This window comes from Canis aureus, chromosome 20 (assembly GCF_053574225.1).
Source record: "Canis aureus isolate CA01 chromosome 20, VMU_Caureus_v.1.0, whole genome shotgun sequence".
Taxonomy (NCBI): Eukaryota; Metazoa; Chordata; class Mammalia; order Carnivora; family Canidae; genus Canis; species Canis aureus.
Window position 1 is genome coordinate 42338444 of NC_135630.1, and position 16102 is coordinate 42354545.

Consider the following 16102-nt stretch of genomic DNA (forward strand, 5'->3'; position numbering starts at 1 on the left):
AATCAATACTAACAGGCTTTAATTTTTTGAAGTTCTATTGTATTCTTTTTTGATCTTGGAGTGTTCATTTGTTTGTTCCTTTGTTAACATTCATTTCCACTTGTGTTTACTTTAAATATGTTAAATATTTTTATTTTATATTCTCCACTGGATAATTCCCAATTCTGCAGTCTTTTCAGAACTTCTATAGCTTGCCTTTTTTTTTGGGGGGGGGGCACTTGCTAATGAAGTCATTGCTCCCTCTTTTTAATGATTTTCTATTGTGAGTTAATCTTCCTTGGAACTTTATCCGTGTGTAAAGTTCAGTGTGGTTGCATCAAGGAAGGATCTAAGTTGGGTTCTATCTTATTCCTGCAAGCACTATCAGCTTGAGTCTGCTTTTTGTAAACCTTTTCATTATGATAGATTTCAAATATTCTCAAGCAGTAGGATTGCCTAGCTCAAAAAATATTAATATTCTGACATTCATGTTTCAACTATTCCCTCTTCCAGTTTCCTTTCTGGAGTATTTAAAAGCACAACTCAGAACATTTAAAAAAATTCAAGCTTGGGGATTCTAGGGGACACAGAGACTGAATTAGTGCCTAAGAATTAGTGAGCTAAGGATGTAGAATCTTTGGAAGAGACTTTTTTTCTTTTCCTTCTCTCTTTTCCCCCCTTTCTTCAGCTAGAATTAAGACTGAATTGTGGCTGAGTTAGGAGCTTATGCTTGCAACCTTCCTCCAGGTTTGCTGCCACTGCTCTTTGGGTCCAGCTCGATGCTGGTGGGAAAGGGATGTTTTTCATCTAACATTTCATTCTGCTTAGGCCCTAGAACTTGCATTATGTCAACAGTTTAGATCCTTCACACCAGGTTCCAGGGAGAGTGATAACTGTTCCAGGTCATCCAGGTCAGAGGGACTTTCCGTACTAATACCAAGAAAGTCCAGGCAAACTAGGACAGCTAGTCATGCCAGCCCTAGGTCATCAGAGACTGGTACATACTCCATGGGCAAATGCTGGTTACAGCACTCCGCACCCTCCACCACACCGTGGATTCAAGCTCTGTTGCTGTCCACGCATCTGACACATTCCTTGTAGGCAGCTAGCCATGCATTTGAGAAAAATATGTATACTTTTATATTATATTCTATACTTTTAGATGTGAAATTCTGGGACAGGACTTTGAAATTCTAATTTGAAATATTGCCAGATAAAAGAAAGTCTCTGAAGATTTGCTTTTTACAATTGAGCCCACATTTTAAAATGTATCATATGTCACACAAAAATCTATATTTTTTGGCTTCTGGTGAAAAATGGAAAGCCTTGGTTAAATAGAGCCAGCCAGCCTTTTACAATGACAACTGGAATTGACAAGTAGCTGGTCCCCTGGGGTAAGTCATATTCTCTCCATTCCTCAAAACTCCTATCACTCATGTAATATATGCTTGTGTATGTCATGTCTGGGCTGTCTCACCCTTCCACTCAGGGGCTTATTTGAGTTTGCAACCTCTGACCAAGTAATCTACTAAACGGATTCTTGAACTGTGGTTCCTGTAAGGTGACCAAAAAAGTACGTGGCCACCATTTAGCATTCCTGGGAGTTTATTTACTTCACAGCTATGGAGTAAGCTGGGTTTGGATGCTGGTTCCACTCCAGTCATGCTGCTGAGAAAAGTATGTAACCTTTCAGGACACCCATTTCCCTTACCTGCAAAGGATGTGAGGGTACAACAAGGCATCACAAATAAAACACTTTGGCCAGCATATAGAAAGCATTTAAAAAATAGTAGATATTAATGTAATATATATAATCATCTTACTTCTTTCAGAATTTTCTCTCATATTGGGGAACTTTCTGGGGCTGAGGGACTCTGTTCTTTGACTTTGTTTTGATCCCGACCTACTCCTTACTATGACATAAGGTTACACACACATTCTTATGTTTACTTTAAGTAAATTAACCACCTTCTAAGATATCAAGGGAATGTACAAAAAGAAGTCACTGTTCAGCTATTTCAGATACTACAACTTTGTACGATACTGCAATAGGCCTTCAAGAAATGCGAGGGAAAAAAGGCAAAAGTTATTGAATGTGTCCACCACTGCCTATTCAGTGGGCCTTGTCTCCTTCTAGTACCTAGGTTAATTCATGCCACCCCCTAGGGCTTCCTGTCTGCCTCTGCCCCTAGCAGCTGAGCTTTTCCATCTGGGCAGCCCCAGTGGCCCAGTGGTTTAGCCCCTCCGTTGGCCCGCGGTGTGATCCTGGGGACCCTGGATCGAGTCCCACATCGGGCTCCCTGCATGGAGCCTGCTTTTCCCTCTGCTTGTGTCTCCACGTCTCTCTCTCTGTCTCTCATGAATATACAAATAAAATCTTTAAAATAAATAAATAAATGAAGAACACCACCCTTAACTTTCCAAAATGTCAAGCCACTCCTTCTGCTTTTCAGTTCTCTGGAAGGAGAATGTACCAGATTCATGACTCATCTCTTTAGGGTCTTGCTGGTACCAAGCTGAGAAATGCTCTGCTACTAACAGTCAGTGATACTCAATGTGTGTCCTTTTCAGAGACCAGATGCAGTACAGCAAGTAGTTTGAGCACCTTTATCCAAAGGAGTTACCAAGAGGTAGGGAATTTAGATACATTGTAATAGGCTACTAGGAGAGATCTTTTGGGGCAGAGAGCCCTTTGGCAACCCTAAGTATTCCTGGATGTCCCCCTTTGGCACCCCTAAGTATTCCTGGATGTCCACCGTTTCAGGTAAATACATGATTTTATTCATCACAGCACACCACATAGGAGGAAACAATATGGTGCATGTGACTATAGTGTATTTGGTTGGTCTAAGGTTAAAGGAGAGAAAATAAAAATGTGTTTTGATTTGAAAAGCTGGAACGTGAGCATCATAGAGATTGGATGGCTGCTTTTTATCATCTTAGCCTTTCTTTGAAAATCTCCACAGCCTGTGTATTGTTTTGCAGGCTAGGGTTCAAACATCTAAGCCTGGCTTTCATGGTCTCCACAAAAACTATCTGTACCTATTTCCTCAAAAATTACTCTCTACTCCAGTCAAGCTGGTCTTCCACTGACTCCTTTCTCCTGCAGTATGCCACATTTCTATCTGTGGGTCTTTGTTTATGCTCTTGCTCTTGAGTGGAAAGAGATCTCCCTGTCTCCTTTGCTGATGAAATCCTAACACTTAGGATAGTGGTTCCCAAACTTTACTGCCCATTAGAATCACTTGGAGATCTTTAAAAAGATACAAGTGTGTGGCTTCTCTCCTTAGAGCTTTTGATTTGTAATGGGGTGTGACCTGAGCATCAGCATATTTAAAGGCTTCCCAGGGGATTCTGATGTATATTAAAGTTTGGGAACTATTGGTATAAATGGAAAATTCTTTTAACTTCAATATTTTATTCTCTCACGCTTGTCTTTTTCTTACAAATAAGAACTGACATTCCCGGCTTTACCAAAGCTGGACTCCACACCTAATCCGTACACTCATATGTATTCAGACTGTGTCTCTGTCTTATCTGTGATCACCTTGTATCAGAATTATCTGTTTGCTTTTCTGTCTCCCTACTAGACTGCAGTTCACAGAGTACTGTGTCATTCATCCTATATCTTCAACATCTAACACAGGTTGTGACTTGTAGAAGATGTTCAATATAGGCTTGTTGACCTAAATAGAACTCAGCTCCCTGGTGCAAAGTATAGAAGCAAATATTTTATGGGAGAAAAAGAAGCCATACTTTCAACTTTCTAAGTCTACCTTTCTCTATCTCTAGTAAAAACAAACAAACAAAAAAACCAAACCAAAACAGAGGAAGGGAGTCAGAGACTAGGCTTTAGTACGTTCATAAACAGAAATCTCCACCAAAGACTTATCTAGTGACTATCTCTGGTAATTAGAGGAAAGCATGTATAAGAAGCAAGTTGATTGATGACAAAACCAGAGAACCAGCCACAAAGGAACAAACAAATAAGGAGGATGATATGGATGGCATGTAATGTTTCAAGCACAGGGCTTAGTACACAATGGATATTCAACAGGTCAAAGTTAATGTTACTATTTCCAGTCCTTGTGTCAGAAGAAACCACATGGTCCTATTTCCATGGATCTACAGTCATGACTTGGAATTTATATTTCAAGCTGCAAGATGCAAAGCAGTCATCGGCAGTTACGAATGGCAGTACTCTGTGCAGTCATATGGAAGTTTCCTTTCCCAGGCTGTTACTATATAGTACCTCTTAGATGTCATTTTGTATGTTTGGAAATGCAGAAATATCATCATCCTGGGAAGCATTAATATGAAATCTGAATTATGTAGACTACTCTATTCTATTCTTTATCCATAGGCATCATCACGTAAGTAGATTTCAGTTCAGTGCCAGTCTGTTAGTAGTCAACAGAACATTATTCATTAAAGTTGTTATTGAGAATGTTTGTACTTCACACTCACATTTTGTATTCATCAATAGTTCACTCTTTCTACAGTTAAGACTAAGCATGTCAGTATACTATTCAAAATACGGCATTTGACGTAAATAGCCTTCTAGTCAAAAAGCTGTAGGAGTCTGATCAAGTTTCTGGGGTATGCTTTAATTTTATTTTTAGTATGAATGTTATTCCATATACATTAAATTTCTAAATTTCTCCAAATTTTCTCAGTGGGGGAAGTTGGTAATATTCTTGAAATAAGATAGATAATTATTGAGAACTTTAACTGATTGGGAGCTAGAGTAGTGGAAGCCCTGGTACCCTCCTGGTTTTCATTTTAGAGAAAGGAAAGTTCTGGATGCATTATATTCTACAGCTCTATTTGAATCTCTATATACTTCGTGGTGACCAAGTATATATTACTCATAAACATGGTGGTGGCAAACTAATCCAAGTTCAGTACACTTTCTCAAAAAGTTCTCAAGGTAAACTATGCTAATAGGAAGTGGTCATTCAGGTGATGCAAAATGAAAACGAGGCATCAATCTTTAGGATTAATTCTATCTTTTCCAAAAACTATTCTAATTTATTTTCTGCGGTTTTCCTAAATGATGATGAAAATTTGTGTGTTTGTACCAAGGAGGTAGCCTTGGCAAGCGGTGAACTGTTGGCTAACATTTTATGTGTCCTCTAAAAGTCTTTCTTCCCTTCTTCCAGGGAACCTCATGGTGGTTTTGTTTTTGTTTTTGTTTTTTTCTGGACATATGGCCTCCTGCCTGGCCTGTTTCCCATGCTATGTACTAAGTACTACTGGCCAATGGCCAGATAGGTCTACTATCAGGAAATGTTCATGAAGGGATGAACCATATCCTTCCTTATTACTTCTTCCTGCTGGTTAAAAAGTGGATGGGTTTTCAAAAGCCATCTTGAACAATGAAGTGACCTTGGGAATGAAAAACATATGAACCAGAGGGAAATGACAGGAAGAGCCTGGTACTATCTGATCATCCTGGATCACCTTCCTCTGGACTGTCCTCAGGACAGCCAGAAATTTCAGTTCTTACTTAAGCCACTGTACTTTGGGGTTTCATTCACTTCCATTTGAACCTAACCCTATTGGCACTAATAACTATGGAAATCCAGTCTTGGATTTAAAGTAATTGTGGTCTGGATATTTCAAACTCTATAGTCTATGTATGGGTAATAATTGTTGACCATACTGTATTAGGTCATTGATATTAATACAATAAATAGTTTCCAGAGCTCCTTCCATTCAGATGAGATAAACATCCAGGTCCTGATTCTTACTCTCCATATAACTGAGGTTCTTGATTCAAGAGTCTGTGAGACCTTCTTTTTCTGTCCTAAGAACCACAGTTAGAGAAATTTTGATGTTAGGCTAGGCCTTCTCTCCATTGTTGGGTGAAGAAGCTGCTGCATTCAATGACTTTCATTTGAATCTGATATATAGATTTTGTGACAATAGTACCTATGTGGCATGTGACTCTTTTATCCCTCCTGCCTCTATCAAACTCCAGACTGGACACAATGCTATGTGGATTCAATGCTTTATGGTTGGGTGAGAAAAAGTTAGAACAAGGCCTATGTATTACATCGATGTGAAATGGTGATTGTACTTGGCTATGTGATTCTCCTCTATTTGGTGCAACACAGCTTTGTCCCACTTCTTAGCTTTCAGGCAGGCTATCTCTCAAAAGCTGGGTTATGGGCAGCCCTGGTGGCGCAGCGGTTTAGTGCTGCCTGCAGCCCAGGGCATGATCCTGGAGACCTGGGATCAAGTCCCACGTCGGGCTCCCTGCATGGTGCCTGCTACTCCCTCTGCCTGTGTCTCTGCCTCTCTCTAGCTGTGTCTCTATGAATAAATAAATAAAATCTTTAAAAAAAAAAAAAGCTGGGTTATATGACAAAATAACTTCTCCTCTCTGGCACTGCTTCTCGTGCTATTTATTGTCTGAAGGCAGGTTGATTCTGTCCTTTCTTCTTCCCCCTATAATGATGTTAGTGATGTTAGTGCCTGATACTTGAATAAAAGTTTCAAGAGTTCCTCTTAACTAGAGGTAAAACTTTTCTTGAGTTTTTGTTACAATGCAAATTTGTGACCTGAAAAAAATACCTGTTTAATCTACTGCCCCACCAATGTGAATTAGTTTACCAGATTAGCTAGCTAAAGTCTAGGAGAGAACAAGGAATAAGGAAATGAAATGCCTTGGGAAAGTGGATAAACTGTTATATGGTCTGATAAGAAAGCCAAAGGGGGTTCCTTATTGAGCACCTGTTATCCTCCTGCATTATATATTAGCTGCTGGCCTAGCCCAGTTTGGGGAAGAATGGAAAAAGGAGGACAAGATAAAGATCCCTTAGAAGCAATTTCTTAGATGCGTCAGGGAGTACCAACACAACTACCTAGAACTACCCAAAAGAAAGCTAGATTCAGGGCTAGACGAGGCCCTTCGTCATGCTCTCCCCTGATGATAGGAGCAGAAGGATTTCTTTAAAAGAGACTAAGAAGGGACACTTCAGTGGCTAGTGGTTGAGCGTCTGGCTCAACCCTTTGGCTCAGGGTGTGATCCTGGACCCCCGGGATCGAGTCCTACACCAGGATCCCCACAGGGAGCCTGCTTCTCCTCTGCCTATGTCTATGCCTCTCTCTCTGTGTCTTTCATTAATAAATAAATAAAATCTTAAAAAAAAACAACAAAAAATAAAAGAGACTAAGAAGACACCCAGCCAACAGGGGGAGAGTAAAGAGATTTCATATCGCTCTGGGGCACTGAGATATTTGCCCATTGGGCTATTGGACAGATTGTTCTTCACAATTCTTTAAAATTTGAAGGAAATAACGTGTATCCTTTGCTTCACTAGAGTTTACCATGAACCTTGACTTCTTGGATATCATTCAATTCTGCTTGGATTCTTCCTCCAACTCCTCAAAAGACATTTTCTTGTGTTTATAGGAATTTCTGGGTCCTCTGCCTCCGCTTAGACGATTATTTTTGCTGCTACCACTGGCTGGTGTTTTTAATATGAAACAGTATTATTTGAATTCCCACTGATCATTTAATCCTATTAGATAATTAATATGATACATAGAGTGAACCTATTACAGTTAAATAGCAAGAAAGAACAATTAGAAATATGGGGACTGTGATCATTTGTGTTAACATTTCCATTAGGCTAGACTAGTCATTTTCTTGTTGCTTATTAACATGGAAGTCTAACATTTATTAGGGTGATTTTAAAGAAAAAAAATCCAGTTGTATTATTTTACTTAATTCACGAATCTTGAAATTCAATATAGAGCACGCTTCGTTAACAATATCTTGTCTTGTAATTAACTCATAACATTTTGATTAACCAATATGATTATCCTTAACCATAGAAATGCAGACATTCAGGTTCACAAATTTTCTGATTATTCTTCTTTGTCAAAGACATTAGCTGGTACTTGGTTAGAAGGATAACATATTTAGATTTGCTCAATTGCCATGAGTGAAAATATTCTATGGTTATATAATATTGTGAGGCTATGTGACAACACTCAGTTTAGATGAAATGAAGAATATTGGTTTATCAGGGTGCTAAAAATATATTCTCAGTCATTCTTCTGCAATAAAGAGAAATAACTACTTGATCTGTTGTGTCTTATTCAGTCTTGAAATGGAAGAAGCTTTTAGAAGGTTGGTTGTGGCAATTTTATTGATTGGTTAATCCAGGGATAGTCCCAACTCCGTTCTCTCTGCTACCTCATACAATAAATAGAATCAACATACTGACTTCCCCAGTATACTACGCAGCTAGGATTGGTTTTATGATCTGGTTTTCATGTAAGATGGAGTCTATGGGGTGGATTCTGAAGGAGCTTTAACTCTATCTTTATATTTTATGCCTTGAAGGTAAAAGGAATGCTTAGAGTGGCAGAAAGCAATCTAAAACCAGAGGCAACAGATATTAGGACAAAAAGCCAGGGCTTTTGATGACATCATTGAGCTACTAGCCTTCTTTCATGTTTACCTTCCTCCAGATTTTTAATTGTGTAAGATGACTAAATGACTATTACATATGTATAATGGCTAATCAATTTTGTTGTTGTTGTTATACTTATAGGCAATAGCAGTTTATCATACAGTTCTCTCCTAGTGTGAGGAGATAAATATACACTATGTGCAGACCAACTCAGCCCTCTGTCAGAAACATGGTCAAAATTTACTTCATGAGAGAAATCTAAACCAGCACATTCCATCAGAACGTTGTATGCGATGGAAATGCTCATAGAGACAACACTGGGTATGTGGCCACTGAGTACTTGAAATGTGGCTAGTCCAATGGAGGAACTGAATTCTAAATTTACCTAGTTTTATTTTTATTTATTTATTTATTTTACCTAGTTTTAATTAATTTAAATTGAACCTGAAATAGCCACCCATGGCTAGCCATCATGTTGAACAATGCAAATCTAAGAAACTGCAAGCCTATTAAAGCATAGTTAGATTACTGTAGATCTTTCAAAAAAAAAAATCAGCCTCTTTCTATATGTTACTTTATAGGCCCAAGAACCCCTCATTATGGTAAAATGATGATTCAGCAGGGCTTTACATAGTGTCATGTTTGAAGGATGTTAAACATATTTAACTTGCATATTAGCTAACTACACAGAACTGATACCAATTTAAACATTTTACATTGACAACTCTAATAAAGGATGTCTTTTTGGAATAATAATCTTTTTCAGACTGCATTCATTCAGCTGTTTGGTAAGATTTTTGTATCCTCAATTACAAATGAAAAGAATAATAATGGTGTGCCAGTCTTATTAAGCTGTGGGGGTACAATAACTCTCTGAGATAAACTATAAATTAGAGTGTACAGAAGACTTCTGGGTACGTGAGAAAACCAGGCACAGAGTGTACCAACACGGCCCTAAAAGTGGTGAGATGCTTATAGCTGGCAGTTAGAGGTAAAAGAGCAGTGGATACTCACCATACCAGAAACCAGATATCTGGAGGACTATCATGCCCTAGGATGTGATATTGGCTATTAACTACTAGACCCAAATGCGATGGGTAGAGATTATTCTATCATGCCTTGGTATCCTGTGTAACTCATCATCCTTACATGCACAGCTATTCTTAGAGCCTGGGCAAAAACTAATTCAGCAATCATCCACGGTGGCCCAGAACAGTTAAAGTTATCACCTCTTCCATCACCTGACAAGGATCACAGTCACAGACAACTACTCCATCACCAGCTCCCTCCTGCCTGCTGAAAACAGGTCAGCAGAAGGTCAGTGAGTCTTTTTGTGTGTTTTGGTTAGCTAGGCCAATTAAGCTAGGCCAATGCATAATTTTAAGAAAGAGTTGACAAATCAAACTTATTTCAGAGAAAGGACTACCTATAATCAGGGTTCTCACAGAAATGATGAAGAAAGTGAGTTTTGAAGTTCAGGCAAAGACATGTGCACCTAAATCTATTTGGTTCTCTGTGTAAAACACATTTTATTAAAAAATATTCAATTTAAGAAAGCTACCATCCCACATTCCTAACCAGAGGTAGTTGTGTAAATGCTTCTTGAGACAATTACAGAAACTTGATGGACTCAAAGTTGATTGCTTTTTATTTACACTCAGTATTATTCTCATTTCATAGTGACAATTACTCATTTCTCATCAGTTTGCAGTGTGTTCCTTTGAAAACATCTATGTTTTCTTTATAGGTCCGGTTTTGAACTATCTATTTTATGGTAGCTTCCAATATCTGAGAAGATAAAGGCAACCGTGCTTGAGAAGTTAAGACCCAGTACTAGAGATGCCTGGGTGGCTCAGTTGGTTAAGCATCTGAGTCTTGGTTTCAGCTCAGATCATAATCTTAGGGTCATGAGATTGAGCCCCTCCTTGGGCTCTGTGCTCAGCATGGAGTCGGCCTGAGATTCTCTTCTTCTTTTGCCCATCTTGCCCTCTCTCTCTCTCAATTAAATAGATAGATGGATGGATGGATGGATGGATGGATGGATGGATAGATAGATAGATAGATAGATAGATAGATAAAATCTTTTTTAAAACAAGAAGTTAAGGCCCAGTCCTCATAGACGCTAGGCATGACACACGATCTATAGGAACACACTGTGTCTGAAAGAAGGTCATATTCAGAATGTATCACCCATAAAGATGTACCAAGACATGAATGTTTACCTATGATGTGGCTCTGAAATGTGGAATCAGCAATTGTATCTTCATCCTCTTGCAGGTTTTCACTTGCTTCTTTTATCTGCAGCAAAAAGAAAATACTTTCTTATTTATTATATTAAATAGATTCTCCACAATCCTCAGAATGATGGTTCACTCTGTAACAAATGTGGGTATGCGTGAGCGAGCATGTGCATACATATACGTAGATAGGTAAATATAGATATATAGATTGAGGTTTTCTTCATTCCACTTTCCCCTACTCTATTACTTGGCTTTATCATAAGTTTTAATTACAAGAGCAAGAGCATATTTTTAGAAATATAACCCCAGATCTCAAAATGAAGATTTACAGGATACACAATTCTTCATAAGATTTTAAAGATATAGCTTTGGCTTTTAATACTTAATAAAGTCAGTAACAGAGCTGTTAGGAAAAATTAAAGTCAAAGGAGATATAATTCCTCCAGAGACAGTGACTTCTACCACAAGTTATTTTAATAAGAAGAGAGAAATATACTTAGATCTCCTGACCCTTTCCTGGAATGTAACTCTCTAAGAAAATGATTCTTTTTTGTTCTTGCCATGATGAAACATAAGGTGACTATGATGTATGCTTATGAAACTAGAGCAGTGACACATTTTTATTGAGTTTTTAGGTCAAAAACATTCCCCTTATATTTCAGTTGAACTATCCAGATGCTGAATGGGGTAGCATTCAGTGGAACTCTAGAGAGACCTGAATAAGTCACAGTATTTTACAAATGAGAATTCTGAGATCCAGCAAGTTTCCTTAAACATATTGTAAGTGGAAATGCTGCGATTAAGACTTATGTCTCTTCCTTTTCAATCTAGGGGCAGCAGTAGCAACAATATTACCAGTATGAACCCTAATTCAAAAGCAACCTCTGAAATACTATGGAGTAATACGTGCTGTTTAAGCTCTTCAGGCCTGTGATCTCAAAATCCTGAGAACATCGGTAGGTGGTATTGTTAGCCTCCTCCTCCTGAAGACAGACAAGTAATTGCCAAAGTAGTGGAGCCGGAATTCTCAATTTAGCAAAATCGATTCCAGATTTGTGTTCATTTGGGGGAACTTTGTTTTTCTCAAATTTCCATTTGACTATGCCAGTAGACTTGGCCTCAATTTCAAGATAGCTTGTGGTCCTTGGTAGAATGACCCTAAAAAGCTCTTTTAAAATACATCCTCATCGGTCACCTGGGCAGCCAATGATAATGATGTGAACTGTGCACTGAATGCAATGGGGTTCTGCTTAGGCACATACATTAGAGGCTGTCAGTGGATTTGCTCAAGGGCTTGAGCTGAATGCCAAGAAACTCTTATTTCATACTCTCAATATAGAAAGTCATATGGTTGCACACTGACCTTGAGCTAGATTTAGCTTTTGACTTTTTACCTAATTTTCATATTTAATGGAATAAGACCAATTATTTATATTTTATAACTGTGGTTCCAATATCAGAATGTAATTGGTGCTTATTCTGTACGTGCTGATAGCCAGAAGGTGGCAGACTCAAGAGATTATGCAGATGGCTACCTGAACCTCTCATAAGGAGAGATCAAGGATTGAATATCCAGAGGCCATGTTCATCACTTTTCTCCCCCATCAGCCCTCTGCTCTGCAGACACTTCACTCTTTGTTAGCACATCCAGGGGAAAAGAGTTAGGGAATGGGGTGAGGGGTGTGGGGAGAAGACTTTGTCAACAGTCTGGACACTTCACTAGTAGACATTTATGGAGAGCAGAGAAGAAAAGCACCGTGAGCATCAGCGTGGCTAACATGTTACTTATTTGCCTTCCAAGATTTGCCTAGCTCAGTGATCTGTTTGTGACAAGGCTATCAAAAGACCCATTGACAAAGGGATCCCCTAACACTTGAATTTCCATTAACAACCCAATGTGAACCTTCCATCCTCATTAATAGAGAAATCAAGGAAATCTCATGATATTTTCAGCTCATACCAACTCTTAGGAAAACATGTTTAATGTTCTCCCTCACTGGTAACGTGAAATAAGATTTCCTTCAGGCATTTCTCAGTTGATCTATTTTAAACTTGAAGGGACGCCCTGCTAACCTGCTGGAATGTGGGGTAATCATCCTATCAGCCTGTGAGATTCTAAACTAAAGAATCCAATAATGAGAATAAGATTCTCATCTTAAAGATAAAGGAAAAAAGGCTCATTCAGGGTTAGTGATCTCTTCAAGGTCACAAAGGATTTCAGTTTTAGAGTGGGCACTCCTGGTCCCTATTCATTGCAGTAATTAAATTTTTCAGCGTGCACCATATTGTTACCATCATCCTTTCCAGACCTTCCCAAGAACTGCTATTTTTGTTAGCGTCTGGCAGTTAGATATGTAGGCAGTATTCCATGTATACATAAACTATATATATATATATATATACACATACACACACACACACATATATATATATATTCTTTTTAAAGATTTTATTTATACATGAGATTTTATTTATACATGAGAGACACACAGAGAGAGGCAGAGGCATAGGCAGAGGGAGAAGCAGGCTCCCTGCAAGGAGCCTGATGTGGGACTCAATCCCAGGACCCTAGGACCACAGACTGATGCTCAACCACTGAGCCACCCAGGCGTCCCCATATATTTTTATTTAAGAACAGCAAAAATTTTCATAGACTCTGTGTGTGTGTGTGTGTGTTTAACAACCTTGCTTCCCATCTCTTCTGGTTCCCTAACCCATCTGTGGAACTTAACTATTATCTTTCTCCAAGTATCATATTTAGGAAAGAAAAAAAAAAGCCATCCTATAGTCCTACCTGCTAGCTCCTTGTCAGAACTTTTCTAGGGCTTTATGTGCTTATCAGCAAGTGCTAAATATGGCCTCTGGGGACTTATCAAAGGAATTTATCAGAGAAAATGCCCCTAGTTCTTTCAGCTTTCCTGAGCTGATGACCCATGAGGAGCAGATGACCCATGAAAGGAAAACCTGAAGAAGATGGGTGAAAAATCAGCAAAGGAATGGAAAATGGGGGAGTGTCTTAGAATGGCATAATTGTTGGCTCTAATTATCTATACAAATAGATGTCAATGCAAAATGGTCATGTAAAAAATCCATTTGTGTATGGAAATGAGGAATATGATTTATTTTGGCAGCAGATTCCCCTTGCTAATTACATTTTTCATAGGCTGAACTTAAAATTAATTTTCACTCTTGATCACGCCATGGCTGGATGTTGGTGAGAGGTTGTGGGACTTTTCCTAGGGGTAAGGGGCTGCCAACCCAAGATTAAGAATTTGCCAAATATAGGGACAATTGGGATGATCTTCATGTAATGAAGCACTACAAAGATGGGAATGTTCAAAAACCAAGAAATTTGGCTCAGAAAAGAATGGTGGTTAGAGATGTAGAATTTTCTCAGCCATTGTTTGTTCTACCAGGAACAGATAAAAATTAATGTCAGTAATATCCTATTTGCTGAGAAGTAGCAGGTAACTCAGGCAATAACTATGGCTTATTTTTGGTTTAAGTTTGTTGTCAGTATTTTGGGTGCCTTCTAATCATGCATCTCCCACTCTTGTCCATCTTTTGGGCTCTGCAGTTGTAGTGAAGAACTATACCAAATAACAATCTCTAGCAGGAAAACATTAAATGTCACTGTGCCCATTATATTCTACTAACCCCTACCATTAGAAAGGGCAGGGAGGAAGGAGCTTACAAAGGCTCCTGGAGGGAAATAGAGAAAATAATTCAATAATTCATATATATATATATGATAGCAATGAATTATTATATATATATGGTGAATTATATATATATATGTATTATATTTATGTAATATCAGAGTTTTGGGGACACCCTTCATTTGGAATTCTGCTTATATTTCTTCCCTGACTCACCCTAACATAAATTGCTTCCCAAGAAGACAACATTTTGCTGTCAAAGTTTATTGCAAATGAAAAGAATGTAATGAACCTAAGTGAGACAGAAAGTGATCTTTGGAAGGAAAATTCCAGAAGGCATTACCTTCAGAAAAGTTAGTCATTTAGAAAAATTTGCAGGAGGAGGGAAAAATATGCACATTTCTTATTAGCATCAAAATAGCATTTAGAACAGAACTATTCAATTAAGGATGCTGAAATTATAACATTTTACAGAACTTAATAAGATGATAACAATTTGTGTAATTACTGTACCATTTTATCCTATTTCATCACCACAGTATCATTTTAATGGGATAGTATTTGATGCTTTTTTTACTAGCATATGTGATTTTTTTTTCAGACTATGGGACACTGGGTGAAAAGATACTTGTAATTTAAATTAAAATACCCATATTGAAATGGCCATCACTTTCCAGTGCACGGTGAAGGTATATAATACTGTTAATTTCGTTAAACAATTTTTATTTTGTCCAGTGATAGTTAAATAGGAGCCTGGAGCTGCCTTCCTTTGAGACTTTTCATTTCACAAAATTATCTGAATCCACAGGAAGGAAGGACTTCTAGCATACTGCAATGGAGCACATTTCTTTCTTGCTTATTTACTTAATACGGATGCAGTCTTTCCTGGGGATGCCTTTGCCCCCTCTTATAACGATTTTATATAATTTAAGTAAAAGTACAAAGTAACACGGCCCTTGTCTAAATTACACAAAAATTAGAGCTAAGTGGTCTGTAAATGATGGCCTAAATGGGGACATAAGCGTCTAATTAAGGCTCTGAAAAGAGAAAAAGATTTCATTCAGCGAAGAATTAACGGGACTTTTACGCATATTTTAAAATGTATCTAGCAGTCCTGAAAATGGACATGGATATGCAGTTACTAGCAGACTAAGTGGAAATCCGCTACATACATTGTTGTATGTATGGAAATAATCTTTGTATTATAATCACCACAGATTAAAATAATTAAAATCCCTGAGAACCCTCATAATGAAATATAGTCTTGGTCTGTAAAGGGGAAGAGATAGTGATATAAGATTCTGATCAGTGATCTTACTCAAAAAACACATACGATATGTAATGCATTATGTGCAGCTATTGTTTTTATCCCAAGTGACTACAATGAGAAGAATTCTTTGCAACACAGTTTAAAATAGGCAGATAGCAAATTTGCCTTGAGCCCTAGTAGAAGAAAGTTCCTCAAACTCTGAATTTTAAGAGGTTCATGGGTATTCCCATCAATGTGCTATGGTATTAGTATATATCCTATTTTGCATCTAATTTCCTTCCTGGGTAGGCTGATAACATATAATAAATAGGTTTTCACTGCTAGTCTTATACTAGTCCCAAAGGAGACTATGGCAATGTCCTCTCTGAAATTAGTAATTTTAGTACACTCCACATTGATGATTATGGAGATGAAACAAAAACCACTGCATTTTACATTAAAAAAAAAAAAAGATTGGCTGGTCAACTATCCAGGTTAATATTATTCCTCTGTATGGAAAAGCTTCCCAGCATGACTAATTTTCTC

The 16102-nt window shown here is 38.0% G+C and overlaps 1 protein-coding gene across 12 annotated transcripts in view; it reads right to left on the bottom strand.

Annotated features, from left to right (window-relative positions):
- NCKAP5 (NCK associated protein 5) overlaps positions 1–16102 on the bottom strand; it is a 964576-nt gene that overhangs the window by 85927 nt on the left and 862547 nt on the right. For all 12 annotated transcript variants that reach the window (XM_077861464.1, XM_077861463.1, XM_077861465.1 and 9 more), the window contains one exon: positions 10631–10706. In XM_077861464.1, coding sequence (XP_077717590.1) covers positions 10631–10706 — 76 coding nt within the window. The remainder of the gene's footprint in view (positions 1–10630; positions 10707–16102) is intronic.